This window comes from Suillus subaureus (genome assembly GCF_016647635.1).
Source record: "Suillus subaureus strain MN1 chromosome Unknown BJ212scaffold_54, whole genome shotgun sequence".
NCBI classification, from domain to species: domain Eukaryota; kingdom Fungi; phylum Basidiomycota; class Agaricomycetes; order Boletales; family Suillaceae; genus Suillus; species Suillus subaureus.
In genome coordinates, this window is record NW_024538610.1 from 133,091 (window position 1) to 161,042 (window position 27,952).

The 27,952-nt window shown below is 47.3% G+C and overlaps 13 protein-coding genes across 13 annotated transcripts; 9 read left to right on the plus strand and 4 right to left on the minus strand.

Annotated features, from left to right (window-relative positions):
* Positions 1 to 581: 581 nt before the first annotated feature.
* BJ212DRAFT_1283770 (glycoside hydrolase family 51 protein) lies at positions 582 to 3,639 on the minus strand (the record flags this gene model as incomplete). Its single annotated transcript, XM_041331777.1, has 16 exons — positions 582 to 809; positions 868 to 978; positions 1,032 to 1,074; positions 1,126 to 1,169; positions 1,224 to 1,309; positions 1,356 to 1,464; positions 1,527 to 1,651; positions 1,708 to 1,766; positions 1,824 to 2,022; positions 2,075 to 2,148; positions 2,213 to 2,310; positions 2,418 to 2,471; positions 2,492 to 2,859; positions 2,914 to 3,075; positions 3,128 to 3,163; positions 3,519 to 3,639. The coding sequence occupies 16 exons, from the start codon at positions 3,637 to 3,639 to the stop codon at positions 582 to 584; spliced, it is 1,917 nt and encodes a 638-aa protein (XP_041187187.1).
* Positions 3,640 to 4,541: 902 nt separating this feature from the next.
* On the plus strand, positions 4,542 to 5,087 carry BJ212DRAFT_1486449 (uncharacterized protein; the record flags this gene model as incomplete). The annotated part of the gene is made up of 1 exon (XM_041341120.1): positions 4,542 to 5,087. The coding sequence occupies one exon, from the start codon at positions 4,542 to 4,544 to the stop codon at positions 5,085 to 5,087; it is 546 nt and encodes a 181-aa protein (XP_041187188.1).
* A 147-nt stretch (positions 5,088 to 5,234) lies between these two features.
* On the plus strand, positions 5,235 to 7,055 carry BJ212DRAFT_872420 (aldolase). Its single transcript, XM_041344249.1, has 8 exons — positions 5,235 to 5,635; positions 5,698 to 5,849; positions 5,907 to 6,070; positions 6,131 to 6,275; positions 6,333 to 6,351; positions 6,405 to 6,540; positions 6,594 to 6,973; positions 7,022 to 7,055. Exons 1-7 carry the CDS (start codon positions 5,381 to 5,383, stop codon positions 6,758 to 6,760), a joined length of 1,038 nt encoding a protein of 345 aa, XP_041187189.1. The 5' UTR covers positions 5,235 to 5,380; the 3' UTR covers positions 6,761 to 6,973; positions 7,022 to 7,055.
* BJ212DRAFT_1486451 (uncharacterized protein) lies at positions 7,052 to 8,645 on the plus strand (the record flags this gene model as incomplete). The annotated part of the gene is made up of 7 exons (XM_041341121.1): positions 7,052 to 7,126; positions 7,213 to 7,455; positions 7,511 to 7,632; positions 7,691 to 7,895; positions 7,948 to 8,284; positions 8,336 to 8,391; positions 8,448 to 8,645. 7 exons carry the CDS (start codon positions 7,052 to 7,054, stop codon positions 8,643 to 8,645), a joined length of 1,236 nt encoding a protein of 411 aa, XP_041187190.1.
* A 296-nt stretch (positions 8,646 to 8,941) lies between these two features.
* Positions 8,942 to 11,369, minus strand: BJ212DRAFT_1570896 (glycoside hydrolase family 27 protein; the record flags this gene model as incomplete). The annotated part of the gene is made up of 21 exons (XM_041342054.1): positions 11,182 to 11,369; positions 11,111 to 11,125; positions 11,035 to 11,051; positions 10,920 to 10,982; positions 10,783 to 10,861; positions 10,667 to 10,728; positions 10,604 to 10,612; positions 10,450 to 10,553; positions 10,382 to 10,398; positions 10,289 to 10,327; positions 10,150 to 10,235; positions 10,076 to 10,089; positions 9,995 to 10,025; positions 9,889 to 9,941; positions 9,787 to 9,841; positions 9,633 to 9,728; positions 9,464 to 9,577; positions 9,331 to 9,408; positions 9,189 to 9,275; positions 9,096 to 9,128; positions 8,942 to 9,064 (listed from the first exon to the last, which is right to left on the minus strand). The coding sequence occupies exons 1-21, from the start codon at positions 11,282 to 11,284 to the stop codon at positions 8,942 to 8,944; spliced, it is 1,278 nt and encodes a 425-aa protein (XP_041187191.1). The 5' UTR covers positions 11,285 to 11,369.
* Positions 11,370 to 12,063: 694 nt separating this feature from the next.
* BJ212DRAFT_1283830 (uncharacterized protein) lies at positions 12,064 to 12,479 on the plus strand (the record flags this gene model as incomplete). Its single annotated transcript, XM_041331780.1, has 2 exons — positions 12,064 to 12,145; positions 12,202 to 12,479. Coding segments are annotated over 2 exons (360 nt in total), but the record flags the coding sequence as incomplete, so codon positions are not given.
* Positions 12,480 to 12,729: 250 nt separating this feature from the next.
* BJ212DRAFT_1449635 (uncharacterized protein) lies at positions 12,730 to 14,305 on the plus strand (the record flags this gene model as incomplete). Its single annotated transcript, XM_041338725.1, has 5 exons — positions 12,730 to 12,947; positions 13,000 to 13,079; positions 13,120 to 13,124; positions 13,168 to 13,305; positions 13,358 to 14,305. The coding sequence occupies 5 exons, from the start codon at positions 12,730 to 12,732 to the stop codon at positions 14,303 to 14,305; spliced, it is 1,389 nt and encodes a 462-aa protein (XP_041187193.1).
* Positions 14,306 to 14,790: 485 nt separating this feature from the next.
* Positions 14,791 to 17,061, plus strand: BJ212DRAFT_1449636 (glycoside hydrolase family 27 protein; the record flags this gene model as incomplete). Its single annotated transcript, XM_041338726.1, has 18 exons — positions 14,791 to 14,803; positions 14,858 to 14,874; positions 14,922 to 14,984; positions 15,043 to 15,121; positions 15,170 to 15,230; positions 15,374 to 15,430; positions 15,478 to 15,519; positions 15,574 to 15,590; positions 15,641 to 15,679; positions 15,731 to 15,819; positions 15,869 to 15,913; positions 15,985 to 16,073; positions 16,123 to 16,194; positions 16,284 to 16,371; positions 16,423 to 16,536; positions 16,604 to 16,681; positions 16,733 to 16,819; positions 16,879 to 17,061. The coding sequence occupies 18 exons, from the start codon at positions 14,791 to 14,793 to the stop codon at positions 17,059 to 17,061; spliced, it is 1,233 nt and encodes a 410-aa protein (XP_041187194.1).
* Positions 16,888 to 19,073, plus strand: BJ212DRAFT_872541 (aspartic peptidase domain-containing protein). Its single transcript, XM_041344250.1, has 6 exons — positions 16,888 to 17,534; positions 17,587 to 17,789; positions 17,847 to 18,046; positions 18,108 to 18,564; positions 18,615 to 18,764; positions 18,815 to 19,073. The coding sequence occupies exons 1-6, from the start codon at positions 17,371 to 17,373 to the stop codon at positions 18,907 to 18,909; spliced, it is 1,269 nt and encodes a 422-aa protein (XP_041187195.1). The 5' UTR covers positions 16,888 to 17,370; the 3' UTR covers positions 18,910 to 19,073.
* Positions 19,074 to 19,771: 698 nt separating this feature from the next.
* BJ212DRAFT_1392368 (peptidase C13 family-domain-containing protein) lies at positions 19,772 to 21,371 on the minus strand. The gene is made up of 7 exons (XM_041337057.1): positions 21,087 to 21,371; positions 21,011 to 21,033; positions 20,756 to 20,961; positions 20,535 to 20,709; positions 20,369 to 20,486; positions 20,207 to 20,317; positions 19,772 to 20,153 (listed from the first exon to the last, which is right to left on the minus strand). Exons 1-7 carry the CDS (start codon positions 21,294 to 21,296, stop codon positions 19,794 to 19,796), a joined length of 1,203 nt encoding a protein of 400 aa, XP_041187196.1. The 5' UTR covers positions 21,297 to 21,371; the 3' UTR covers positions 19,772 to 19,793.
* Positions 21,372 to 22,051: 680 nt separating this feature from the next.
* Positions 22,052 to 23,448, plus strand: BJ212DRAFT_873020 (HCNGP-like protein-domain-containing protein). Its single transcript, XM_041344251.1, has 6 exons — positions 22,052 to 22,102; positions 22,154 to 22,245; positions 22,351 to 22,353; positions 22,406 to 22,707; positions 22,755 to 22,965; positions 23,123 to 23,448. The coding sequence occupies exons 4-6, from the start codon at positions 22,543 to 22,545 to the stop codon at positions 23,284 to 23,286; spliced, it is 540 nt and encodes a 179-aa protein (XP_041187197.1). The 5' UTR covers positions 22,052 to 22,102; positions 22,154 to 22,245; positions 22,351 to 22,353; positions 22,406 to 22,542; the 3' UTR covers positions 23,287 to 23,448.
* Positions 23,449 to 23,808: 360 nt separating this feature from the next.
* Positions 23,809 to 24,176, minus strand: BJ212DRAFT_1392387 (uncharacterized protein). Its single transcript, XM_041337058.1, has one exon. The coding sequence runs from the start codon at positions 24,078 to 24,080 to the stop codon at positions 23,907 to 23,909; it is 174 nt and encodes a 57-aa protein (XP_041187198.1). The 5' UTR covers positions 24,081 to 24,176; the 3' UTR covers positions 23,809 to 23,906.
* A 64-nt stretch (positions 24,177 to 24,240) lies between these two features.
* BJ212DRAFT_1392389 (uncharacterized protein) lies at positions 24,241 to 24,807 on the plus strand. The gene is made up of 2 exons (XM_041337059.1): positions 24,241 to 24,491; positions 24,542 to 24,807. The coding sequence occupies exons 1-2, from the start codon at positions 24,385 to 24,387 to the stop codon at positions 24,627 to 24,629; spliced, it is 195 nt and encodes a 64-aa protein (XP_041187199.1). The 5' UTR covers positions 24,241 to 24,384; the 3' UTR covers positions 24,630 to 24,807.
* Positions 24,808 to 27,952: the final 3,145 nt, after the last annotated feature.

Here is a 27,952-nt window from a genome sequence, read left to right on the forward strand (position 1 = left end):
TCCCACAGTAGGTGGTCAAAAAAGCGATTATTAGGGGTGCAAGCTTATTATGGGAGTGTCCTGATAGGATCCTCCACTGATGTATCAGCCCTACAAGTGTAGACACCTATGAGCTATTGGAATTATTGTATCCCATTTTATCTATAATTGTAGGAAGTGATACATCAAGTCTACAGGGACAGGTGGGCTACGAGGCTCGAGGGAGGCGCTGCAGGAGAATTATGGAGGAAGGAAGGCGTGCTATAATTAGAACATCCGCGAGGCTGGGTCTCTTAGACCATACAATCCTAACATAAAAATAGGGTCTGACAGACCTTTAATAGTACCGAGAACTGCTGCCTGAGGTGGCCCACTGAGTGTCTAGATGTAGACCTTCATTGAACAAACCAAGTCTCATTTCGTCTACACACTTTTGGGCAAAGAACGAAATTTGTCATCATGTTCAGTAATTTATGTGCACTGACATTGACTTTCGAATCGTAAAAAGTATAAAAAAACATCAATTGCCTGGTATGAGGCTATGATTGTCTTTGTTTTGGTGTGACATGCATATGATATGTTGCCAAGCGATACTCTATCCCCTAATCCGCCTCCACCCGCAGTACGTTGACACTGTACGCTGGGGCAGTGTACGAGAAACTCTCACCAGTCTCAATCTGTGAAGTGACGGGCTTGACAGCATTGGGAGTTTCGGGCGAGTTACTTGCAGTAGCAGAACCTGAGAGCACTGTCGCAGTGCCAGTGCCGTGAACACCGTTGAAAGGAAGCTCGAATGTCATTTCTTCAGCTGTCATACCCGCGTTGGCAATCTTGATAACAAAATATCAACATCGTCACAACCGACAGAAGAAGTAGAGCCTTAAGTACCTTGATGACAATCGTGTTGGTGGGTGCATCACGCGTGACACTCCAGTGGAGTGTGCCATTTTGAGGCAGGGTGCTTGGTAAATATTCGGTTCCACGGTTGAGACTGAAGAGCTGCAGCAGATGTTTGAGGGACGCGGTTATACTCAGATATCAAATATCACTACCTGTTGTGTGTAGAAGCTGGTTGATGGGTACACATTTGACGCACTGAGGGGACATGAATCTGATGCGTATCTTCGATTGTTGTGAGCGACTCACTCAAAGGCAATAAGGTTGGGTGACCATTGATAGTTGGCAATGTTCTACAGTGCGATTATTAGTGTTCACTCTAGTTGCAGTATGCAAAGTCAGCTCACCATTAACAAGGGAGCATACGACGCAGCGAAGACAATGTCACTGTTACGCTCGAGACCGGTCATGAATGCAGCTTCTCCTGAAGATCCTATCCTAGCGTCAGGTACGGTTCATCACCACGAAAGAGTACACACCTTGCATATTAGGGTATACAAGGCGACCGTCGGTGGGTGTGCCGAAGATATCGCTGGCGTTAGTTGACACAACAGCATATTCGCCCTCAAAGTAGTAAGTGCCATTGCGCTTTCGGCCGTGTCACTTTCAGGTTCCCATTACGAGGTGAGGAGAATGCAGAGCGCACGAACCTCGACAGAATCGTAGTAGAATGCGTTTTCTGCGAACCAGCCAGGTGTCTGGTACACGTGGTTGTCATACTGCTTTGGGATGGGATCGAGAGTGGGATTGAAGGGGTATGAGGTTGCGATGAACTCTACCGAGAAATGTATCAGTCAGAGGCAAGCTCCTGGACAGCAGTGTGGCGCTCACTCAGCTGAGGAAATGTAGCCGTCAAGTTGCCCGCGAAATCTCTCCAGCGGTATATATACCTTGTGGTGTATCATTGACATGCTCATTCATCCGTTAGTTTTAAATAGATGACTCACGATTCTGATGCGAAGAAGTCTTCATTGCCAATTTCGACATACTGCAGATGGAATGGTTCTGGGTGACCAAGAGATGCACGCAGGGCAGCTGGTTTACTCGTGGCGGAGTCACCGATGACAAAATTAATCTGGTCGATTGCCTGTTGGATGTATGGCGCGAGATCGGTCTCAGGGAGGCTGGCTCCGTCAAGCGAGTACCCTGTATGTGAAATAAACATGCAAACAATATGGCATGCACGCCTGCTATATACCTGCCCATACAGCCATAATGGGTTCCATTTCCATATCTTCGCAAAGATACATGTATTCGAGAAGACCGAGACCACTGAAAAAAGGGGAGGGCAATTTGTCATTGATGGCGGAGTCAAAGTCACGAGAATGGTGCGGACTCAGTGTTGACGTATCCCCAGTCACCCATGCGTCCTGGACGGTCAATGAGATTGCCTACTGTCGCATTCCATTGCCAGCGTGTAGAAAAGCCTTGGCCCTGGTGTCGCGTTAACGATCGAGTCCACAAATAGGCCGGTTAATATTCATGTTTACCTCCTACAAAGATCGTCAGCGTAGATGAATATGATGCTATACGGAGCCTACCAAGTTGTTACCACCGGGCAAACGGAAGAACGAAGGCTTCATATCATACAATGTCTACGTGCTGCTGTCAGAACATGTTGCTTCAACTCCAGATGAAAACACGCCTGCGCAATGTCCATACGCAAGCCATTGGCTCTGCCCTTGAATGTTGGAGGGAAGAGAGAGAACATTGCGAAGTTGATCGTCCCTCCGATGGCGCTGGAACCATCGACCGTGACCGTGAAAATATTTGTAGTTGACACAGGGCTTGAGGAAGGTGTGAGATGCACCACGACCTGCGTCCATGTTGTGGTGGAGCCGGAGACAGGCACAGAAGCGCTTGCATAGACTGCGCCAATAGAAGACTGAAGCATGACAGTGATTTTGCCAGAAAAATCGGATGCGCTTGGGAACCTGTAGTAGAAAGAGGCATTGTAAGTCCAAGAGGCATTGACGTTTATGCCTAGAGGGAAGACAGTGAACCCGATGCACAAGTCCTGAGGCTGATTAGACATACCCCAATAGCCCTCATTGTCGAATCCGACTTGAACAGAGGAGCCAAATGGGATGGCAACCTCAAGGGAGTTGGGCAGGGCATCGGAGAGCGGGATAGGGTCAGCAATAACATTGATGGACGTGCCGTTGATTGGAGCCCAACCGAAAAGAGCGTTAGTTGTGTCTAGATACGTCTCAGGATTACAGTTCGGAAGGTATAGCTATGTGGATCCTACCTGGTGTCACCTGCTGGAAGGCGCGATTTTGAAGCACTTGCAAAAGAAAGAACCTCAGCAACATTCCAAGAGCGTAAATTTGATGAAGCACTGACACTCGGCGTAAATGCCACCATCACCGCTCTGCGCAAGAGGGATATTAGTTTACAAGCACTCGAATTATCTTGACCACGATGAAATGCTCTTACATACTATAATGAGGGCGGAACTGGTGAATAGACTACGGTCGAAAATCAAAGGAAACGTACATTGATATCCTATAAGTCACCGATACAGTATTGCATGTCAGAAAGCAGTACAGTTTTCATTACTATTTACTTGCCTCGAACATCTGTCCAACTGAGTGGTATGTTAACGCAAAATAGGGTCGCAGGTAGATGTCTCAACTCACAAAGCAGAGGCGGAATGCTGTGGGTAGCCGTGCCATTAACACTGACAGTCGTTACCGCGGCACTACAACTTGCGAAAATAGCGATTGCAAGGACACCACAACTGAGGAGGATGGACAGCATCTTGCAATCCAATTACTGGAATACACGCCGACCAGAAACCTTTTATAATGAATGGTCATGATGTCAGGGCGGACCGGCGTCGGGCGTGGTGGAACGCGTGACTAACGCAGAGAAGTTGCAGAGAAGTACTGGGAAGGACCACAAGACTCGCAAGCGGCGGTTCGTGCAAAACGTTCTCCCCGAACTTCACTTGAGCAACCGATTTTAGCTTGTGGAATTCACACTGCCAATGTCAACTGCCAGTGAATACTAGCGACGGTTGCCACAGGCAATCCCTTGCAATTGGAACCTTTGAAGCCGCAATTATGTTGTAATAATTGGAAGCATTTTTTGAGGCAAGCTGAGGATCAAGAATATATCAATTAGCCACGAGTTCCGGGAATTTGCACCGGCTAGCAAATTTGCCCCGTCAATCTGCCGTGAATGATAGTAGTAACTTCAATTTCGCACCCTCGAAAACATAGTGTCAGTTTGAATGAATGTGTATTTGCTGGATCCAGAACACCTGAAAGGCCTAAGTATGATATACTGGACAGATTATCCTGACAACTCAAACACCTGAAAGATCCGCGTACGCCATGGTTGAAATAAAATTGATACTTTGTCGAAAGCCATCAATGCCAATGCCATCCGAATATTGTGAAAACTAGTAAAAACTTGAAGTCAGTCCCCCACAATATATACCAACTTACATGCAGCCGAATCTCAAAACCTCCCTTGAAGGACCAACTGGCTGGACTGCGACAGTATCTCATTGAAGACGCTGCCATCCGTTCCAAAGGAATAAGGAATCAAAGTATAATTTTTCCGCCTTTAGCCTGGATTAATATCAGGGTACCCTGTGAGTCACGGGCCTCCATCCAAGCTGACGCTATGACTTCAAATCTTCATCAACGACACCAATGGATGACGCGGACGAGTGGGAGACTCAGATATGGGAGTCTGTCAACCAGACGCATATGGGCATACCAGGGCAGTATCACCCTACACCGGTTGTACATACTTCCGGTGAATCCGATGACTTGAACGGTCCGGCTAACCTCTTCGAACTTGGGGTCCAACCCGGCCTCCCAGCACCTAATATTGCTCTTGTGACGGACCTGCATGAAAACAATATTCCGAACTTCCTGCGTGTCCATGAAGCTACCGTGGTCCGTGACGGTGCACGACATCATGGTAACACGTCACGGTGGTTACCCTTGGCCAGGGAACAGGCCTGGCAGCTGCTCCATAGGACCATAACCCATTCCATTTCAACCGAGCAATCCATATGCGCTGCATTTTTCGTACGGCGGGTTCTGGTAGACTCCTCTGTATCATCCCGGGAGCAGGTCAAGTACATTCTCCTGGATGCAGAGTTAGGAACTGTGCAGCTGACATCATGTTTTGTGCCTGCAGTCTATATTTACTATGAGCAACACCCACATGGACCACCACATTCAAGTTGATCTTGCAGTGACCACGGCAATGAGATGCGGAATGCCTTCCAAAGGCCCGGGAAGTACTTGCAAACGAGCAATGGAGACACTTGGTATATATCCCCCACTAGCATTGGCCAATGCCAAGGGTTGTGAGAGACATTCTCCTTGTAGTGGGCAACAACGGGAATGAACTTATGAAACAGTACAAAGTGCATGCCTTTGCTCGTGACCGGTACGTAATATGTACACGGGGTTTGGGATTGACTCAGAGGCACTTCGAAATCAATCTTGATACTCACTGATTCTGCCAAACTGCCATCATGACGAATACCTTACTGTCGCAAATACAAGCCCTGGGAGTTGTCGTGGACATTGATTCAATGGATCCAAAGGCAGCCGAATCCCTGTCTGTCTCGACGACGTTTCATTCCATGACATCCAATCAGGCGATTGTGAATGGCCAGTTACAAGTACAATGGGACGCGAACCTGGAATCCCTTGTGTCTCAGTATGTCCAAGACGCTGCAATCGACATATCAACAGAGGATGGTATTTTGAAGGTGCTTAATCTCGTGGTATGTATGATTGGGATCACAATGCACATCGATCAACTTCAAGTTGAAATCCTGTCATTTAGACTGTCCTTCTAGCCAGCAAAGTCATTCCATATTTGGACAAGGCGGGTAGGGTTCTCGCACAAACATCCCCTCGCACAGCGTACAACAAAGATGCCACCGTTGCACATGCAAAAGCTCTCATCAATGTCTTTGGCAAACACGGCATATCTAGGTGGGTAGAACAGTCTAGTTCATTTTGCAGGGGGTAGACTGATGGCGCTTTCCCCAGAGATAGGGTCTGTATAAAAATACCAGTCACTCCCGAAAGTATTCTTGCGTGCAAGGAGCTAGAAGAAGGTGGCATACGTACACTCGGAACTTGTTTGTTCTCTGTCCCACAGGCTATGGCAGCATCGCAGGCGGGATGTCTCTCCATTTCACCTTACTTCAATGGTACGCTTCCCAGACTTGGTACAAGAACGTTTTATCAGCGAGATCTAATCAAAGCCCCAGAATTACGAGTACACTTTCCTGAAGGTGCCTCCTCATATATTGAATACAGCGACCCCGTTCGGCAACATCCGATGTCACCGATCATATACTCCATTATACAAGCCTTCAAGGAGAGACAAACAAGCACAACTGTGGTGCCAGCGAGGTAAAAGTTGTTTTTGCCCTGAAAGTATGGTCTACTCAACCCACTTTGTGCAATCAGTATCATCACACTAGATGAGGTGACCATTGAAATTGTCGAACTCCTGCATGTTCATGCCTATCATTTTTACAGGCTGTTGCTCTAGCAAGACTTCGTCCGCATCACTTAACCATACCGGACAGGGTTCTCGCTCTGCTGGCTGTTGCTCCTGAAAGATTGGATGATGAGTTATCTGCTGTTACATTGAAAGTGACTGGAGAAACGTCTGGTTTGTTCGCTGCGTTTTCGATTTTAAACCGCAATCTTAATCTCAACATACAGCGTTTGATGCTGACTATCTGTCCAACAACGCAGCTGCCTTGCAAATGGCACTTTCAAAAGATGCAGAAACATCCCGGAAGATCAAAGAAGCTCTTGAGATATTTGGTCGGCAGGAGGAGGAATCGATCCAGTTCTTGCGGAAGGCGTTGTCTGCTAATGAAGCCTGACCAGTGGCCTCACAACTGAACGTTCAATTGTGTTATCATGTCAAAAACTTCGTATTGTCGTAAAGGGCACAAAGCTTGCATTCAAGTTGCTAAATACAGTCGCAGCATTTTGTACATATCTCAATTACAGTTATTCCACGTACGAGAGAAGGTGTTCTTGCTGTTATACAAACAAGGACTTTCATGAACGACTCCGATTGAGGACAACATCCTGTATGTAATACCTGAAGTAGTATTTACACTCATTTTGACTGTATGTAGTACTGTGCAGTGCCGCCGTGACAAACTCGAATGGACTCCGGTGTCGAATCTACTGGGTTGCGTGCTAAGCCCGTGGCTTACATCTTCTCAGAAGACCTAGTCAAGGTGAGCACACTTCTGCAGAGTACCTATGATGTGTATCATCGAGTGATGTCTAATCCATTCTCTCGGATGTTCTCCACTACTGGCAGATATCTTCACGTCTACCTTCCAATAGAAACCGTTCTTTCCTCGTCTATTCACTCGTTCACGCATATGGACTTCTGACAACATGCAATAGTCAAGCGCCCCAACGATTCCTGGTTGTGCGACCACGACCTGCTGGCACGAAGGAGCTCTTGGCTTACCATACCCATGACTATCTCGAATACGCCATGAATCGATCAGGTGATGCGCAGAACCTGCTAGAAGCTTCAGAGTTTGGGCTTGAAGACGTGCGTATACCAAACAGATTTTGTTGTTTCGCGACCTGTCAGTGCATCTATGTAGGACTGCCCCATGTTTCATGGAATCAAGGACTATATCACGCAAGTCGCAGGAGCTACGTTGACCGGAGCAGCTGTCATCAGAAACGATATTTCGGACGTAGCCATCTGCTGGGATGGTGGAAGGTAAGTACTGGCTCAGGTCACTGGACTTTCCTTGCAATCTCAGTGTCATTATATACAGACATCACGCCAAAAAAGCACGGGCTTCAGGTTTTTGTTACGTCGCTGATTGCGTTCTCGCTATCCTCTTCCTGAAACGAACAGTACCTTCTGCGCATCCATTGAAGAAACCGCGCGTGATGTATCTTGACCTCGACCTTCATTTTTCAGATGCAGTGTCACAAGCTTTCCACAAACCTGGTTCTACGACTACTGCTCAAGTTCTTGTGCGTGCACCTCGAGGCATTGACAATTTATGACCCATGGAATTATTTTCAGACCCTATCTATTCATCACACAGCTCCAGGCTTTTTCCCTATTTCCCCCCTTGCTACCCTTCCGGACGTCGCTGATCCGGCCTTCGATCCTTTCACTTTATCAGTGCCACTCAAAGCTGGTGCATCCACCAAAACATTCCTCCGCATTTGGCCCATCATCGAACATGTCAAGGACATCTTTCGGCCTGATTTCATTCTAGTTCAGTGTGGCTTAGACGGCCTGGCGGGTGATCCCATGGCAACCTTCAACTGGTCTTTGGGTGGCGAAGGCTCGCTCGGCTGGTGCATACAGCGCATCGTTCACGAATGGCAAGGGAAAAAAATGTTACTCGGTGGAGGTATGGTGCTACTTATCGGATCATTTTCTTGCATACCATCCTAGGCTTTAGGTGGTTATAACACGCCCAATGCTGCGCGAGCTTGGACATATCTCACCTCTGTGGCAGTATGTTTGAATCTCATGTTCTAGCTCGTCACGTATTGATACATCGTGTCTGATAGGGCGGAATTCCACTATCCTTAGACGCTGATATCCCCGAGTATTCTGGCTACCTCCACTTCAAGCCATCGTTTACATTGGATGTACCCGCTGGCAACATGCAAGATCAGAACACGGAGGAGTACTTACGGACAATAGAAGCCACATATGAAGGTATACTGTCGGTATTGCACTCGCGGATGGTTTCCCCGACGCTCTAGACAATGGATACGACTGTAACGAGCTACATAGCAACATGCACCTCCTCTACAGAGCAGCAGGGCTAGCTTTCAAATTGCCCTTGATTCTCGGGTTGTTATCGAATCTTGTTTTGTGGATTCCTTGTCATTTAAATGATTGTGGAATTGCGGGACCAGCATATCAGCCAACAACTCTAGCGGATCCGCATGGGTCAATCCTTCAAATTTTACATTATTTAAATTCTGAAGTTGAGGAACATGAGTGTACACAGTGAGCGCCAGAGTTCACCTGAGTCAAGGGCAAAATTAGACGTGGCTCATGAATAACTCGTCCCATTCTCAGCAGTGCATTGTGAAAGAGCCTCGCCAGCACAGGGTGGCACCAACCCAGCGGGTTCATTCCCATCTTCCTTGAGCAGCAGTGCCACTACAGCCATGCGCTGGGATGTTCATGGCCGTGAAGCTACGTACAGCGGTGCCGTTGTCAGTGTGCGTCCACAAATCCTATCCCAAAAAATTGATCAACAACGACTGCGAAGTGCCACGTGGTGTGGGAGAGCCTACCCGGACGGAATACTGGATGCCAGCGCGAATCCAAGGAGATTCGGTGAGGTTGAAAAACATGTTAGCCGGTTCGCTCAAAGTATTGATCTGAAGTGTATTAATATTGAAATCACTATGATACCGATGTTCTGAAATGACGTACAAGCATGAAAACCGTTCCATTCTCACTGGGACCGCTCCAGTATTGAGCAGGGTATGTTACATTGTAGGTCCAGTCAGGCTGTTCGGCCAACGATATCTATGATTAAAAAATCACCAAAAAGGTAGTAACGTACATTGATGCCCCAGCGGAAGGGCGAGATGCTAGTGCCATAGATGGGGTCCTGGTTGACTGCGATGATCTCTTGATTCTTCAGGATACTGAGCATTTCCTGACTTATGGTAGCGAGCTGAGTGTAAGGAGCGCTAGTGAGCTGCGTTGTTGAGAATAAATAAAGTACCCACATTGGTGCCAATGAGCAGGGGGGCCTTGACAAGAGCCCATGCAGTAAAGTGGGTCTTTGCTTCGTCGTACGTGAGGTCTCCATTCCCTATTTCGAGCTGTCATTTGCATAATATGCTAAGTACTATTGAAAGCAAGACGTTCGGTTGCACCTACCATGTCGAGATCATTGTGTCCATAGTGATTAGTAGCTTGAGTAATGAACGACGCGCTGTATTGAATGTTAGGAAAGCAAAGTCCCTTGAAGCAGTGACTCACGAGTTGATGATACTAGAAATCGAGTTCCATTGAGGCCCAATATCACTATCAATCTAAGCAAATCTCCGGTCAGATTGTCGCCAGAGTTTAATGAGAGGTGACGAACTCTCCAACTGTGAGAAATCTGGGCACCCCACCTGTGCTTTTCTTGTGAGACAGTGATTGTCAGGGCGAGATTGATACTCACAGCCAGACCTGACTCTGAGAGAATCGTTGGATACGTGAGATACAAAACAAATGAGTGTAGAAGATGAGACTCACCCAGCCCCACTCACACAGACTGAATATGAGGGTAGTGCCAGTTTTCTCCGCTACCGCAGCGAGAGCATCTGCCATGCGCTGGTACTCTATGACCAAAAATATTTAGGGAGTAGACTAAGATGAGAGGATTTCTACCCACTTCCGATCATGCCCTCCCGGATGATATCATCAAATGGAACTAGAACGAAAAGGTTAGCATTGTCTGGTAGCTCCCGGACACGGATATACTTACTGGCGCAGTTGTCATATCTAAATTGGGTTGTTAGTGACCTTCCAGTCGTCCTTACGAGTAGTGCTCACTTGAGGAAATCGAAACCCCAGGATTGAAAAGTCATCGCATCCTGTTCCTCGTGCATAAAGGAGCCAGGATACCCAGCGCAGGTAAACCAGCCAGAGTCAGAATACTAGAACTGACAGTGAGAAAGTATTTTCTCGTCAGGGGTAAGTTTCATACAATGCCTGCGTAACTAGGAGGCACATGAAAAATGGTGCTGTATCACGGAAAATACATGTTCACGTACAAACCAAGAGCATGAAGCTGATCTGTGAGCGTGTTCATGCTTGGGAATCTGATATTATCTTTGGTGAGGGTCGCTTAGCACATATTTGTGACGGGTTTCAACGAAAACAAACCCGACATGACCTCGCCAGTAGAGCTACGGTTCTTCATAGCCCAACAATCGTCAAGGTTAACGTGATTATAGCCAACATCCTACAACGAAGTAATTCAGTGAAATTTGTCTGAATTTAATGTGCCAAACGATACTCACCAAAAGGCCATACTCCTTCATGTACTTCGCAGTCTGGACGACGAGTGTCTCATTGACGTTGCACTGTTGAATACTGCAATGAGGTCACCATTCTTGGTTGAGAATTTTCACTCACCGCAAAGGCGTTCCAAGCTGACAGACACAGGGGCTAATTATTAATGGTGAGCTCCTGCACTCTCAATAACACGCACCATTGTAACCCATCACTGTACAAATCATGTCAATGAAGCATCGCTGCATCGGGAAGAACTGAGAGACAGACCAGGCAGTTTACCAACTCCATTGGTGATAGCATCGGCAGAAGGAGCTGTAGAAAGTATACCGACCACAGCAGCGACGAACGTCCTGGTCTTGGATAAAGTCATTATGGATTGTTCTCACTCCGGAAACTTCGTTTGTCATGCAATAAATCCTCATGGCGCCGTTTCTTTAAATAATGGTTTTGATGAGCGGAGGCCGGAGTTGCTATTTGCACCAAACTTGTGAAAATGAGCTAGTTATGCCGGTAAAATTAATTGGCTTTTCTGCCACCCGCCGTGACTTGTCCAGCAAGATGTTCGGTGTTCTTTGCAATATAGGTACTACTAGTAGGGGCTAAATTACCATGCGGAGCAGGGTCAAACAAGCATGCGGCGTCGTGACATGCAGATTCAAAACAAGAACAAACAATGAAACCCGACGAGACAGCGAGGAAAACATTACATCATGTCGTAGTCCAGAGAACGCTACTCTCACGGATGATAACAATTATATAAATGTATGACGCGTAAAGACATATTGTTGAATCTTCTCGAAAACAATATTAATGGTTCACTAGCAATACGTGGTAACTTTGTTGTCGTGGTGTGGCAGGGACGATTAGTCAGCGCGTATCCTCGCAAATATGATATGCATACAGCGGACTATGAAAATGCATGCGGCAAAACTACGGCAAATCGAACCGTCATCCATCATACAAACAAGGGTCAACAGGGGCGCCGAGACGATCAGCCTCAGTAAGTACTACTGCTACAGGATCGACATAATCCACCATGAAGCTCGTAAGGTGAATACTGCAGAAGACGTTTCTTTCGTTTTGGTCTGACATTTTCAAGAAGCCTTTCATTTTGTGCATCACAAAGATCGGGCGCTGACCCTTGTTTCCATCAGATTCTTGATGAAACTCAATAATGAGACCGTGACCATTGAGCTCAAGAACGGCTCTGTAGTCCATGGCACAATTACTGGTGTGTTAAATGGATGAGACTGACACTGCTTGCAAAAGCTTAAACCATTTTTACAGGTGTAGACATGCAGATGAATACCCACCTTAAAACTGTCAAAATGACAGCCCGTAATCGGGACCCAACATCCCTCGACTCCCTATCTATTCGCGGCAACAATATCCGCTACTTCGTGCTTCCCGATGCCCTCCCTCTTGATACACTATTAGTGGATGACGCGCCAAAACCCAAAGGGAGGAAGAAGGATGATGCACGCGGAAGGGGCCGTGCACGAGGAGGTTTGGTTGACCGCGGGCGTGGTCGAGGGAGGGGAAGGGGCCGAGGAAGGGGTTTCTGATAGTTCAGTACCGAAAATATCATGCTCGTATCGCATTGTCATCTGTATATCGTTTTTCCGCTTTTTGCTAATGCTAAAATATTGCGCCGAGCCACACATTCGCTCGGTTTGTATCAGTTATTTATGAGTTATTCTGACAGGCTTCCCGTGTAGCTTTGAGTCATCTTGCAGACCACACACAATAATATCATTGCCGCAAGATCACAGCGAAAATTGTTCGAAGACATGTGTGGCTGTGCAAGTTTCTTCCATGTTCCTGCGCCCTTTTGCGTCAACTTCAACGTTGCCGCCAACGATCCGGCAGCTACTGTCTTCCCTGCAACCGACTGGCCAGGCGACTAAAGTACAATTGAGTGGTTGGATCAAATCTGTGCGAAGACAGAAAAATGTCACTTTCGCGGTGATTAACGATGGAAGTTGTGCTTCCGGCCTGCAAGCAGTCTTGAAGCCAGATGCTACCCCACACAAGTATGTCCTCAAGGCATTTCGGAACATAGAGGTTCATAATACCATCCCTCAGCTTGACCAATGGTGCCAGTGTCCGCATTTGTGGCAATCTGGTCCAAAGCTTAGGCCGCGGACAGTCATATGAACTGCAATGTGGAAGCGGTTGATGTTTTGGGTGAATGTAATCCGGAAGTACGTGTTATCTACGGATAAAATGCCTGCCAATTGAAATTTTGTGAAGGCCTACCCTATCCAGAAGCAAGCCCTACCCGTGGAATTTCTAAGGGACAATGCCCATCTGAGGGCCCGAACAGATATCAATGCTGCTATGCTCCGTCTACGTGACTCTGTCCTCCGGACGTTACGTAGTTATTATGAGGTGCTAATAGACATCCTATCATCCGCACTGTTGTTGACACGTCCAAACCCAGGCCCAAGATTTCCATTACGTGCACACGCCCATTCTGACTTCAAACGATTGTGAGGGTGGCGGTGAAACGTTTCGTGTCTCGCCCGCTTCTTCCGCCCCTTCTTCAGGGCAATCGCCCGATCCGAGCGCACAAGCCGAGTTCTTCTCCCAGCCGACATATCTTACTGTGTCTTCGCAACTTCACCTGGAGGTCCTTGCTGCTTCCCTCTCTCGGGTTTACACGCTTTCGCCTTGCTTCCGGGCAGAACGTTCTCAAACGAATAGGCACCTCGCGGAATTCTGGATGCTCGAAGCTGAATGGGCATTTATTAACCACGTCGGGGACGTATGCTATGTGGTCGAGGAGTCTCTGAAAAATGTCCTCCTTCAGTGTCGATCAGAAAACGCACTCCTTTGGAAAGATGGCGATGAAGCAAAACTCAAATCTCTGGAAGATGCATCGCGCCCAGGAATTCCCTGGACACGCATGTCATACACTGATGCTGTAAAGGAGTTGCAGAAATACCAATCTTCTTCTCGAGTTGGATTCGAATTCCAGCCTGCATGGGGGAAAGCATTGCAAAGCGAGCATGAGCGTTGGCTTTCGGAACGACTTGTCGGCGGCCCTGTATTTGTCACAGACTACCCAACCTCCCTGAAACCATTCTATATGCGAGCCAATGATGACGGGAAAACTGTAGCATGCTTTGATCTTTTAGTTCCTTTCATCGGCGAACTCGTTGGTGGGTCGCTCAGAGAAGAGAGATCCTCTCATTTGATCGAGGCTATACAGAGGCATGGGCTTAAGGAGGAAGAATACGGGTGGTACGTGGATTTGAGGAAGTATGGGAGCGCGCCTCATGGGGGCTATGGGCTGGGGTTCGAACGACTGATTAGCTGGATGAGCGGGATTGAGAATGTACGGGAGTGCATCGCGATGCCGAGGTGGGCAAAACGGATGTTGTTGTAACATAATACATAGCCTCCAATTATAATTAATGCGTCGTGTGAACATACTTATTACTTCCGTGGTTTAAACAGACTGAGTTTACCTCAAGTTTCCCCACAATATTATCATCACCCACCCCAGCTGTTGTATCCTCCAGCTATGAAGCCCGGAGTTCCGCTTCTTCAAAACAATCCTCTCGTTACCTATGGAACTGGAGGCTCAACGTATACTAGTATGATAATTCTCAAGACTTCATCGCGAGGCAGTGAATGCTTACCATTTTTACGTTCATAAGCTCGTTCGGCGCTTAACAGATCGTTTGTTGTCGTTATCCCATTAGCCTTGGCTGCAATCTTGGGATATATCACATACATCGTTCACCGTCATGATACTCCCTACCACGCTCCTGCTACTGCACTGGACAACCGAGTCGCCAAACTACCAGGTGCGTCTTTAAAGATTTAGTATTCGCTAATTCGTTCACCCAAGACATGCGGTGACAAGTGATGGGCTACAACAGTAGGTTGCCACATCCAAAAAGCTGTCGATACTGACCTGGCGCTTCACGCACAGCTTGGAACGCATACCATGTGAGTGCTATGGAGTCAGTTTTGAAGGTTTAACTCAGATCTTTCAGTGTGACATAGACGAGGACCTCATCTTACAAACCGCACAGCTTATGAAATCGCTCAACTTGGCGGCAAGTATCGTTCGCTGCCGTCCTTATTCAGGGTGGCTGACCTTGACATCACCACTAGGACGCTGGATATACTTATGTCAACATTGATGATTGTTACTCAGAGAGAAGCAGAAACGATGATGGTGATATTGTCGAAGGTTCAACTATTTTCTTCTGACGATTCGTACGTTAACATTCACGGCCAGACGCGACGAAGTTTCCGTCTGGAATGAAGGCCCTCACAGACAAGATTCATAATCTTGGACTGTACGTGAAATGTCATATGTATACATCTAAAATTGCATGTTACTAAGATTTTTCTTTTGCACACAGGAAAGCTGGCATTGTAAGGACCTGTCGTTTAGTCATTCCTGTACTCTCCCTGACCGTGGCCCTGTAATGCAGTACAGTGACTCGGGTTGGTTCACATGCCAGTTGTACCCTGGCTCATTCCAGAGCGAGGCAAGGTAAGCACTTCCGCTCCTGGTCATTACATCATGATCATATCTAGCAGAGACGTAAAACGCTTCCATGACTGGGGCTTTGATTATCTCAAGCAAGTATCGATTCACTAACTTGAACGGCTATTTTTGATGGTGATTGTCAACAGATATGATAATTGTGCTGGTACGTGGACTCGCACCATGCCTAGTTTGTGATTGCTCGACATGCATCAGTTCCATTCGATAACATCACGCGGGAGAATATTATGGGAAGTATGTACTTATGTTCTTCACTGCTGTCAGAATCCTCATTGGCGGATCCAGGATACGAACGTGTGGCAGACGCCATTGCTGATTTTTCACTGTCGTCTGGAACACCACCCTTAATTCTGTCCATGTGCCAATGGGGAAGGGTGAGACTCCACCTCGTTGCAATTTTTGGACTATGGACTGTTTTTGCAGGAGCAAGGGTGGACTTGGGCCCGCAGATACGGGCAAAGTTGGAGGGTGAGATAGAGCATGTATCCCAAATTTATTGAAGCTAACGAATACTTTAGACGACCAACGATATTGGTAAGCGTTCAAACCCTCGAAACCTTTCACTGAGGATGCAACTTATCGGTGGGCAAGATCCGAACTGGCAATCAATCGTCAAAATATTAAACCAGTAAAGAAGCCACGCTGCTTATCCTAGAGTAATTCACATCGTCTTCCAGGAACTCGTTCTATACTTGGGCAACTGATTTCTATGGCCATAATGACATGGATATCGTCAGTCATGTTCTGCGGTGTTGTTGGCTGCGCTGACACAGGTCCTTGTAGCTTGAAGTGTACGTCATTGAGAGGCCGGGTCTGATTGTCGTCTCACGATTGACAGTGGTAATGGGCCCCTAACGTACGAAGAAGCGAAGTCCCATTTTACTGCGTGGGCGCTCTTGAAGTCACCTTTACTTATTGGCACTCATGTAAGTCCGATCCCTGCTGACGAACCCTCCGCTCACGTACGTCTGATTTAGCTCGCTTCTGCTACCAAAGAAACCCTTGAGATTCTGACCAATCCAGAAATCATTGCGATTCATCAAGACTCAGTTGTAGGCACCAGCATCTCACCTTTCCGGTGGGGCATCAATGTAAGCCATTTCAATTTATTTGCAGTTAATCGGAGGCCACATCATTGATGCCACGTTGTATCCATAGCCTGATTGGGTTAGCAATGACACACATCCCGCACAATATTGGAGCGGGGAGAGTCAGAACGGGACAGTGTTTATGCTCGTTCGTGCTCTCTTTGAGACGTGCTGTCCAAACAATTAAAGTTTAATACAGTTAAACGCATTGGATGAACCCGCCGACATGTTCTTCAGGTTGACCGAATCTCCGTGGATCCGAGCTGGCAGACAATACACTGTCCGGGTGAGTTTCGTCTCTCATGCAGGCTTTCCGCGGCCTTCTGACTTGCTTTGTCTGTCTAGGACCTTTGGACACATACAGACAACGGTACTGCAGTCCGCAACTTCACAGCTCACGCTGTTCCGCCGCACGGTGTTGTGGCATTGCTCCTCCAAGACGCAGGCAATGAGCCGGATGATTTGTGGCCGCCTTGTGCTGTGTTGGAGTGGTGCATGAATTCTAACGGGACTCGGATCGACCAATGAATGCTGGGGACTTTTTCCAAGTGATGTACATAAGTCTTGTATCATCATTGTATGTTGACAAATTTCATTGTACCTTGTATGGATAGAGGGCGGCAAGGTTGTCTTTCGTGCCACGCTCAAGTCATTGCTGTCCGCATCTCTTCCGAGCAGCGAGGCACCTCGGTCCATTCTGGTGTAGGATGTGAGGTATCCCAACAGATAGCATGCTTGACAACCCGTCAAGTGGTTGGAAAACATGATCTTATGCGTGGCCTGCCTTGAAAGCCATAAATAAGCACCGACTCACTCTGAGATCAACAGGCCAACGTCATGCGTCCTTCCACAGCTTTACTAACACTTTGTTATCTCGTCCCTCTCGTTGTGGCATCACCTCTAGATGTCTATCAAAGAAACTCCATCAGTATCCCATTGAGTAGAATGTCCAGGGACACAACCATAGAAGACGTGAAGGCACATCTCACGACCGTTTCTTAGTATGTTTGTCTGTCGATTTTTAGCGGAAACGTAATCTTTAACATTCCTCAGTAAGTACGACGTCACCTCGCGCAATTATGCGCTGAACACAGGCTCGCCTCACTCCTTGAGCAATCGCGGTCCTCCCTACAAACTCGGCGAACGTAGCACAGGGTCTCTAACCGGTGACGGAAACTCTGTCCCCCTAAAGAATCAGAGTGTCAATTTATGGTATGGCTCCATCGCGGTTGGGGAGCCCCCGGAATCATTCACAGGTGGAGTACTTTCAGTCGCCTGGCCATCTACAATCCTTGGTGCTAATGCTACTGAAGTGCAAATCGACACTGGCTCTGCAGACCTGTTCCTCTGTTCCGTGCGAAGCGGTCTCTCCTGCGCTGGGCATCGGGAGTACAATGCCACATCATCAGCGACATCTCTTGACCTCAATACCTCGTTCGTTGTGAAGTATGGAAATAGAACGGAGGTGAGCGGAGATGAATATACAGACGTGGTGGAGTTGGCTGGATATAAGGTTTGTCGGGAAACAAATTGCAATCAAATCATGTGACCCATTCAATGTTCACTCTCACCAGGCAATCAACCAAACACTCGCTGTCACAGACACGTACTATTCTGATTTTGCTGCTTCTAATGCACCTGACGGGCTCGCTGGATTTGCCTTCCAAGAGATTTCTTCATACGGTGCCGCGCCCCTTTTCCAGACCCTCTGTGACAGCCATGTCCTGCACAAGAATGTGTTCGGACTCTCTTTGTCCACTCAGAAGGACAAAAGTGAGCTTCGCGTCGGAGGATCGAACCCATCAATGTATGAACCAGACACTCTTACGATTGTCCCGGTCACAGTCAAAGGATACTGGCAAATCCAACTCGACGGACTCTCCCGGAATGGAGAAGATATGATGGTCCCTACTGACAAAGCACAGGCTATCGTGGACACGGGGACGGCCCTCATCGTGACGAAACCAGAAAATGCCGTGAAGTACTATGAGAACATCAAGGGCGCAAGGGCCGTCGATGAAATTTGGACAGGTTGGTCACGCTCTCGCTCTAGGAAAGTCATCCCGACAGATTTAATGCAGTCCCTTGTGATACGATTGGATTATTTGCACCCACTTTGACATTCGGCGGACAGTTGTTCCCTGTCTCGTCAAGTACTTTCAACCTAGGGCCTGTTCACGAAGGCTCTACGGATTGCATCGCCGGCCTTACTGGTATGCCTGGGATTGGAGGTACGTGCTATAAATGAATACAACAGGATCAGGCTCAAGCATTGAGGAAGAGCACTGGATTATTGGCGACGTATTTTTGCAAAATGTGTACACGATCTTTGATGTCGGCAATACCGAGGTCGGTTTCGCAAGACTGAAATTGTGAAGGGAAAACCGGATTGTAGCTGGAGAGCTCAAGCCTCGTGGATGGGAGAATGTGATTTGTCGATGTTTCTGTTGTTTTTGTTTCAAGGACGCATACAGACGAATGTCATACAATGTCATCTCGCTCCTGGCATGTGAAGTTCTATTGCGCACAACTAGTATGAGGGTGAGTTCTGAAGCTGACATCGGCCTCCGCAGACTCGGAAGCATCACTTAAATTATATTGCGACGAACGTCTAACCTGGTACTCAGGAAATTCTTCGTGTGCTGTGACCTGTTAACCATGGCAGATCCGTACTCCTGGCTGTACGAGTCTAGAACAGAATCTAGGTATGGAGTCACTGGCAGTACATGTGACTACAAGCTAGCTACAAATTAACGTACCCCACGAGGCCTCAACGAAGTTATAGAGCAACATTGAGGTGAAGCCAACAATGAGAGTTCAAGTTAGAATATCGTGAACGATGTCTGTTTAACTGGGGAAATTTATGATGTCTGTACGAGGGTGAGTCGGAAGGGGATACAACTACATCTAAGCAGTCTAGCAATTGCTGCATGACGCGCCTTCATCATCACGGTCAGTCATCTGGGTGACCCGCGGCCTCCCATCGTATCTTCCTTTCCATGGCAAGGGAGATGATGGTACGCGGTGACTATACAAGTGTTAGACTGATTGCAGCTCCTCCAACCTCCTCGGGCGCCCGGGGTCCGCATCCGAACCCACTCATCAACGTCGTTATATGAGCCAAATACTACGTTATGGATGCACGTAGATCTACGTAGTCTCAGACGAGAAGGGCGCCACGGGAAGCAATGATGCATGAGATGGGAGCCGTGAGATCCTCATGGCCTGATTTAGGATAGATTGGGAAAACTGATATGATATTACCGCAGAAAAGAAACCCAGGATACAAGACATCCTACAACAAAGATGGAGGTCCATTTTTTGACTTCTTTCCACCAATTATCCCATTGATGCATCTCGCCTGTTAGTCTCGGGAGGGAAATGACAGTCGTCGACAGGACTACCGGTTCAGACGGTGCATCTGGCTTCCAGGAAGTAGGGGGAATAGGATCATTCTCATAACGGTGACTTGAGCTCACGATGTCCTGCAATGGGAAGACTTCAGCTTGTGCGACGCCTCCGAAGAAATCGGTAATAAGCGTCTTGTCCAAGGGACGGCGGAAAAGATCGGACCGGATGCCTGGATGAGAGTAAATCTTCGCCGGGTCATATGAATCGAACTGTCACAATACAGAATAAACACGCGCATCAGATCAGTGATGAAGCAGAATACCAAATCTTGCATAGATGTCTGACTCGTCTTATTTATTCCTTCCATGAATTTGAGGACATAGTGTGTATAGCTGTCAATGACGGAGACACCAATGTCGTTGTCATTTTCATACTAGACCCATGATGAGCATTTCGTAACGAAAACGAAGTGTGAAATTCTCACGGAGTAGGAATTCTCTTCAATCTGAGAGGACCCAGTGGCGAGAATGTTAGGGGAATAAAATTGAGAGTACATGGTATTTGCTTGACATGTATCAATCATGAATAAAATTTCGTTGTATCTGGTCCACCATGAGCTTCGAATACGACAACGTGACAAGAAATTTCACCTTTTCTTCTGCCACATTTGCTCGAATGCGTCAGCAATATCGAATGCACTTATTTCCTCTTGGTCTTGAAATTTGAGGAACTCGTTTCCTCCATGCCCAGTCATGTAGACGAAGATGTTTGAGTGGTCGTCTGTCAGAAGTCTTTTTGACCGTGGCATAGAGGGATCCACCCGACCTATGACACTGTAGATGACTTCCAATCAACACTGAGACATTCATACCTGTCAATAGGCGTATGAAGTTCTCCACAGTTACTTCATATCCACGATAATCTACCTCGATGTTCTCGCCGTACAAGTCTAAGTGCCTGCCAGCTTCTGCATAGACACTGCCAGCAAATTTGTTTCTTGCATTACACGCTACGTCGTCCGCCAACATGAGGATGATGTTGGAGTCTGGAATCCCAAGACGCTTGACGGTACGATACCTGACAGGTGTATCAGGTAGTGAGCAACTCCGGTGATGGGGTGCGTTACATTCCAAGGGCATTTGCCATATGCTGTAGCACACGGTCTCAGAAAAGGCGGTCTATAGTGGTACAACCATGCTCACCCTGTAGTTGAACCAGTACCGAGATGCGCATACAAGGACTGCCCAATTGTTGGTGTGCCCTGAAACCGAATCATGTCTACCAGCGAAGAAATCAGTTGCGCGCTCGCCAGCAGACATGGTAGAGCCCGATGAGCCAACCCCCCATGCCATGAAACATGTTAGCAGTAGCAGGCAGGCCTGAGGAAGCAGCCGGAAACGCATGGAGAACATAACTGACACTAACAAGTGAAGAGTAGTAGCTACTACTATCCCTTCCACTGCAATCGGCACCCCACAGAAGTCGGCAGTCACGCAAATGTCACTATAAGTCACGACATGTCACATAGGCCGATTTCAAAGACCGGCAGTCAAGCAAGAATTCGGCGTGAATATTCGAATATTTGAACGAGTATTAACTAGTAGATATATCTAAGTATGAGGGCAACTGTAGTTATAAAATTGAGTGGATGTGTAGGAAGACCATGTACATTAATATTGTATGGATGCTGCACCAGTCAGCAACAGTTTCCTCCTATGCAGCAGATAATAATTGCTGACTCTCGTGGGCATGCCGACGAGGCTCCTGCACTCCCAAACGTCGATTACTCAGTGTCTGGCATGATACTAGTGTCTGACAAAGCTCGCAGCTTTCCTCGTCTACCGCTGCTAGATCTGCGAATGCACTGCACCCAACACCAGTCGGCACTTCCAAAGTTGGTGTATGCAGTTTGAAACTCCGTCACGGCACATATCAGCAGGTGACATTTCTGCGTGACTTCGGCACATTCAACTATCTCATTCAATTCTTCTTCAATCATGGTCGTTCGACCTCGTAATTAGTTGTATTAGCGAGAGAATAATAAATATGTTGAGAATTTTGTGTTGAAGTAGCTAGAAATACGAGTTTTGTGAAAGTGCCGACTTCTGTGGGGTGCCGATTGCAGTGGAAGGGATAGTAACGGCAACTCGGCGAAAGAGATGTGGTGCGGAGTTCTAAAACACTACAATCTGCCTTTTGTCCTTCACCCTCATGAACGGCAAGCACAATTCTCTTGAACACGAGATTGTTATGCTCATTTTTTTCATAGGTCTTCACACCTATGGAGATGACTCGCAAAGCGACTCGGAGGAGAAGGTCGCTTCATCCTCGAAGACCGGTGTGGGAATATATCTAAATAATGTAAGAGATTCTTCATCGCAGCCTTGTGCAATCGTTTCCCTCTTTGTTGGCTGTTCTTCATGAGATAGGATAAGGCGCTGAAGAGTGTATCAAACTCATTCTCAGATGGTACGTACCGTATAACGTGATGCATATGTGCTGTGTTGAAAATGAAACCCAGCCAACCCAGCCCGCCTGCTACCAAAGTCTCAAGTAATCATCCGCCGGCCTGCGCAGCAGAGAGGTCACCCTCGTGCTCATGTATCAGATGAAATCGTTGGCGGTTCAGAAAGCCTTCGGGCTTTCAGTCCAGCGTCTATGCCCGATGCGTTTCTGAACACGGAACAAGTTGAAACTGGATCTCTAGAGGAGGCTGATGAAATCTCTCACCTCCGACAACTATTGAGACCACCGTCAATTCCTGGTTTCACAGACTGGGGTATTTCGCCAGCGTCTTCGTCTCCCCATGACCCGACGATTCAGGTGCGACTGCGCTCTCACTTACGGGGATCTTTCTGATTGTTCTTCAGACTAAACTTGCACAATTTCACGCTTTAAAGCAAGATTCTGAACATCCCAAGCATTTTAACGATTCACTTATGTCCAACCGGTCCTTCCGCAATCCCCATCTATATGCTAAGCTGGTAGAATTTGTGGATGTCGATGAGCGCACGACGAATTTTTCCAAGGATATGTGGGATCCAGATGACATGCGCCCTGAATGGTTTGCGGACAGCATCGGTACGTAAAGTTACTTACTCTCATGACAGTTGTTCATGCCGTCGCCTCTGGCATCTCTTCGCACTTGGCCATCTGTTCTACAAATTGTTCTGTGGTCAATTTTTTTTCCTCGTGGTTCTCGGCGATGCATGTGGGCGCCTGTATCTCTGCCTCAAAGCCGTGCTGCAAAAAGCTCGCTCAGAGCAAACTGCTTCCTCCCAGTCGAAGCGAACACAGATAAATTTCACGACTTCTGCGAAGGTACCACCCCATCATCCCACTCATGACAAGCTGGCCCCACGTCACAGTAGCAGATTCCATCCCTACTCTCGCCTGCGCTAAACTCTATCCTCATGTATCATGTACATTACCACACGCATCTCTATATGTCACTCTTCAAGTCCTTGAGTGTATCATTAGTCCCTTACCAAACGGTTTAGCTTTACATGTGTCACTATGATGACCAACTCTGGATACGCTTCAACTGCGCAAGGCCGTCCGCGATCATCGATCAGCTCTATCAGAGTCTAGTCAACATATGCCATTGTTTGCTGTCTGTCAACTAACTTTCTAACGATGACGCCAGGCTGTTACGAATCTTGATCAGTTCAAACGATCGCACGCTCTGGTCTGGAATCCCGCCGCACATGAATTTTGCTCCGTTGATCAAGACTTTTGACGACAATAACATTGTTGTACTCTGCCTCGAAGCTGTGTCAGCATCAGACTCCGAACTATGAAAGCCCTCGTACCTGTCACAAGTACGCATAGTTTTTCGGGCTTAAATTCCGAGCCGCCTGAAGTTCCGAAAGTCCCAAATTCAGTATCACCCCATATGAATGCTGGTGACAACGGAAGACGAACTTGTTCAATTCTTGCCTGCAAGGCGTACTCGGCAGACATTCTTGCTCATCCGTCCATGGAATCGGTATGGTCTCGAGCCGGTCGACTTTGCAGATGAGTCACAGAGCGTGGACGATTAGCCTGATGAGCCTGGAGATGATGAGCTGGTTACCAGAGGGTTGAGGTCGCTCGTTCGCCTTGCTAGCGCAATAGCGTGGCGGGGAGTATAAGAGAATTGCTTCGAATAACGATATCATCGCGCAAGTCAGGGATACAGCATCTGCTGATAACATGATGGATATCAGGACGCTGGAGATATTGTAGCTGCGAGGAACGGGTCATTTTCATTTTATACCTTTACAACACCTCCGCATGAACAGTATCCCTGGAATTTTGTATGGTACCGGTCTCGATATCGTATCATATTTTGTCTTGTACACAAACAAGCTTACACCCAAATCAGACGTCCTAGGGAAGATGAGAAAGTTCCGGCGCAAGCGCTTTCTAGAACTGCGCTGTTTGCCCATCTAGAGGCTCATCTTCTCTTTCAATTTGTTAAGGGAGAACTTAGGAAAGAAGGAAAGGGTCCCATCTTGGATGTACTATCTGGTTCAACGGAAAAAAAAGATCGAACACAATGCTGGTAAGAAATGGCTCGCACGCTTCAGACGCACCCAAGTCAGTAGAATCAACGTAGTGTTTTTCTGGAACGATCATGTCAGACAAGGTTCACTTTCACAACAAAAAGATGTACCCTGGAGCTCGGAAAGCCTTGGAATTGTCAACTCAGATCTAGAAGAATGACAAGAGAATTAGAAAGCACATTAGCCTGTTGTTATTGACTTTCATGAGAGTGATTGGCCACCTCGGAATACCACATGTACCTTACGGAGTAGACACTTACACTGCACACTACGGAGAGATCAGTCACCCATTTTTGATGGACTGCGCGTTTCGGATGAGAACGGCAGACCAGTGAGGGATACCTCACATTTGCGAGTCCAGGGCCATCAATGAACACGTGAGGAAAGTAAAAGGCCATATATCACAATATATAGTACATAATCACAAGAATCAGCGTAATTCTGCTATCGACAATCACATTGTTATGTTTGGCCATATAGAGGAAAGAAGCTCCCCTGATTTGCTTACAAAATTTCATGATTGAGAAAAGGTCCTGATTTTACTCAAACTCGCAGTTGAAGTGAAGGCATGGCAGAAGTCGACACTTGAGCTAGATTAATCAATATTGCCATAACGAAAGGGAAGTTCACAACTATGAAGCATCAGGTAATTGACCCGAAAATATAAAGGTTTACAAAGCTTTGTCTACCCCTAAAATTTATATAATATTTATCAGAATGATACTACCCGGAGTAAGTCGGACAGAACTACCAAAAGCACAAGCATGACAGATTGCCTGCAACTAGCTACCATTTTATCACTGGTGCCAAATAATTCTCAATCTTAACACTCATTTTATGAACAAAATCAATTTATATTAAATTGGAATACATATGTAGTTACTAAACAAAAAAATAAACAGGGAAAGATAGCAGAAAGGGAATAGGCCAGAGAGGGACCACCATAAAGGCCAGGGAGGGACCAAGAGGAAGGGCTGGGGAGGAACCATGAGGAAGGGCCAGGGAGGGACTGTGAGGGAAGGGCAAGGAGGGACCACCATGAAGGGCCAGGGAGGGACCACAAGGAAAAGCCAGGGGGTGACTACCATGAGGGGCCAGGGAGGAACCACAAGGAAAGGCCAGGAAGAGCTCAAGAGGGTGGTGGTGGTAGCAGTGAAACAAAGTTGAAAGGAACTTGCATGAAATTTTTCAAACAGCCTACCTAAGCATCCTGTAAGCTCTGCTCAACTGGACAATGAAATTATGCAAGCAGTGGGAGTCATCTCCATGAGAAGCTCACTGATGAGTTTGATACTGCTGAAAAGTCAAAGTTCAAGAGCACCATCAACAAAACCAGGGATAGTATTATTTTGTAGTTAATAATACATGCATACTAGTCTTGTGGGTAGCTTGTTGGAATTTGAATCACTGTTAAGAACCATGTTGCTCAAGGGGAAGAGAGACTGACTCAGAGGGGCTTGGCCTCAGCTCATATGCTGTGCCCCTTACCCGAGTATGTGCCCTTCATTTCATATGAGGTCCGATGATGGTCTGACAAAGTCCGGAGGACTTCTGGAGGCTGGCTACTCTGCTGGAGAGCGCTAGAGGACTTCCAGAGGAGTGCAGGAAACATCCAGAGGAGCATGGGAGAGTTCCGGAGGAACACAGGAAGTGCTCAGGAGAGTTCCCACTGCAAGGTAATACTTCTGCAGGAAACAGGATGGAAGGATAGGAGGTCCGAAGGTCTGGAGGACAGGAGGACAGGATGACGGAGGACAGAGGGACAGGATGTCCGGAGGTACGAAGGACAGGATGTCCAAAGGTACAGTGGGCAGGATGTCCAAAGGACAGGAGGATAGGATGTCTGAGGGTTAGGAGGATGGAACGTCTGAAGGTACGGAGGGCAGAACATCCGAAGGACAGGATGCCTGGAGGTACGAGGGACAGGAGGTCCGGAGGTCCGGAAGGAATAGGGGCTACATTGGACTCTGTCCAATGTAGAAACAAACAGAGGTAGACTACCCTAAGGTAGAGTTGGAGAGACAGGGATTGGACCTAAGTCTGGAAAGAGGGTAAGTGCCGGAAAGGCAGAGCTCTGGCCTAGGGAATCAATCCCTAGGCCTGATGGGTAGGACAGACTTAGGTGGACCAAAGTCTGAGAGAGGATTGGGCAAGTCTAAGTTGATATTCAAACTAAGGAACTACAGGAGTATCTACAGGGGTTATATACTGAACAATATCTGAGGGGATCAGTAAGCAAAGGAGCAAGGCTATGTATGAGCATGTGGAAACACATTAGTAAGTAAGTCGGAACATAAGTAAATGAACTTGGAGATGAGGACTCATACAAGGATCAATAAGCAAGATGGAACAAGAGGTAACCAAAAGCCGGAAGGCAGAGAATGCCTAAATGGGGATAGGCGCAGGATATCAGACAGAGGGTGGGAATAGGTCCAGTGTTAATATCCAGAGGTCTGGAGATCTGGGGATCTGGAAGACAAGGTGGATACAGGACTGGAATACAAGAAGGTGGATATAGTCTGGAATCCAAGATGAGGTGAAGTCTGGATGTCTTGCTGGATGGAGTGCACATAGGGTGGACAGGATAGGGTGGTACAGATCAGGCTAGCAGTGAGGATCCGGAGGTCTGGAGCTCAGGGGTAAATCCGGAGCATAGTCAATCCTGCTGAGGTGTGGAGTACACAGCAGAAGGGGATCTGGGAATGAGTCAGATATGTGGTCCAGATGTAGGCTTGGAAGGCGTGGGAATATGATGGAATGTGGGTCCAGATTGTGGGATATGACAATCACTCATAGCTAGTAGTGGGGGTGGGCAACGCAGATGAACAACATGTGAGAATCTCACTGTGGCTGAAGGAAATGTGGCAATTTGAGTGACCCACTAGCACCTGCTGGGAGAAGCTCATAAAATTAGCTACAACAAACAGTAAACAGTAGATCTGTCATATCCCATATGCCAGACATAGATCCCATCATATTCCTGCGCTTTCCGGACCTATTTCCGGACCCCATATCTGACTCATTCCTGGATCCCCTATCCTGTCCACCCTACGCACATTTTGTCCAGCAAGACATCCGGACTTTACCTCCTCTCAGATTCTGGACTACATCCACCACCTCACATATCTCAGTCCTGTTTCCGCCCTGCCTTCCGGATCCCCAGATCTCTGGACCTCCGGATATTAACTGTACTATCTCCGGACCTATTCCCACCCTCCGTCCGAGATCCTGCGCCTATCCCCATTTAGGCATCTCTGCCTTTCCAGTTCTCAGTTATCTCTGTTTCTGTCTTGCTGATTGATCCTTGTACTAGTTTCATCTCTGAGTTCATTTACTTATGTTCTGTCTTACTTACCAATGTGTTTCCGCATGCTTGTACATAGCCTTACTCCTTTGCTTACTGATCCTCTCAGATAGCCTCTAGTATATAACCCCTGTACAACTACAGTAGAGTCCTCAGTCGCAATATCATCTTAGATCCTGTTCATCACCTTAGACTTGCCCAACCTTCTTCTGGACTT

What these genes read in the sequence shown, in the direction of transcription:
- BJ212DRAFT_872420 (XM_041344249.1), top strand. Translation starts at nt 5,381, where the DNA reads ATGACGAATACCTTACTGTCGCAAATACAAGCCCTGGGAGTTGTCGTG. An exon ending in GGCAAACACGGCATATCTAG is followed by an intron (nt 5,850 to 5,906) that starts GTGGGTAGAACA and finishes CGCTTTCCCCAG; the next exon opens with AGATAGGGTCTGTATAAAAA. An exon ending in AGTGACTGGAGAAACGTCTG is followed by an intron (nt 6,541 to 6,593) that starts GTTTGTTCGCTG and finishes CTCAACATACAG; the next exon opens with CGTTTGATGCTGACTATCTG.
- BJ212DRAFT_1392387 (XM_041337058.1), bottom strand. Translation starts at nt 24,080, where the DNA reads ATGTTATCAGCAGATGCTGTATCCCTGACTTGCGCGATGATATCGTTA.
- BJ212DRAFT_1392389 (XM_041337059.1), top strand. Translation starts at nt 24,385, where the DNA reads ATGTACTATCTGGTTCAACGGAAAAAAAAGATCGAACACAATGCTGGT. An exon ending in AGAATCAACGTAGTGTTTTT is followed by an intron (nt 24,492 to 24,541) that starts CTGGAACGATCA and finishes AAAAAGATGTAC; the next exon opens with CCTGGAGCTCGGAAAGCCTT.
- BJ212DRAFT_1392368 (XM_041337057.1), bottom strand. Translation starts at nt 21,296, where the DNA reads ATGTTCTCCATGCGTTTCCGGCTGCTTCCTCAGGCCTGCCTGCTACTG. An exon ending in GGTACTGGTTCAACTACAGG is followed by an intron (nt 21,034 to 21,086) that starts GTGAGCATGGTT and finishes CGTGTGCTACAG; the next exon opens with CATATGGCAAATGCCCTTGG. An exon ending in CTTCATACGCCTATTGACAG is followed by an intron (nt 20,710 to 20,755) that starts GTATGAATGTCT and finishes ACAGTGTCATAG; the next exon opens with GTCGGGTGGATCCCTCTATG.
- BJ212DRAFT_873020 (XM_041344251.1), top strand. Translation starts at nt 22,543, where the DNA reads ATGCCCGATGCGTTTCTGAACACGGAACAAGTTGAAACTGGATCTCTA. An exon ending in CCCATGACCCGACGATTCAG is followed by an intron (nt 22,708 to 22,754) that starts GTGCGACTGCGC and finishes ATTGTTCTTCAG; the next exon opens with ACTAAACTTGCACAATTTCA. An exon ending in ATGGTTTGCGGACAGCATCG is followed by an intron (nt 22,966 to 23,122) that starts GTACGTAAAGTT and finishes TCTGCCTCAAAG; the next exon opens with CCGTGCTGCAAAAAGCTCGC.
- BJ212DRAFT_872541 (XM_041344250.1), top strand. Translation starts at nt 17,371, where the DNA reads ATGCGTCCTTCCACAGCTTTACTAACACTTTGTTATCTCGTCCCTCTC. An exon ending in CATCTCACGACCGTTTCTTA is followed by an intron (nt 17,535 to 17,586) that starts GTATGTTTGTCT and finishes AACATTCCTCAG; the next exon opens with TAAGTACGACGTCACCTCGC. An exon ending in CGTCGATGAAATTTGGACAG is followed by an intron (nt 18,565 to 18,614) that starts GTTGGTCACGCT and finishes GATTTAATGCAG; the next exon opens with TCCCTTGTGATACGATTGGA.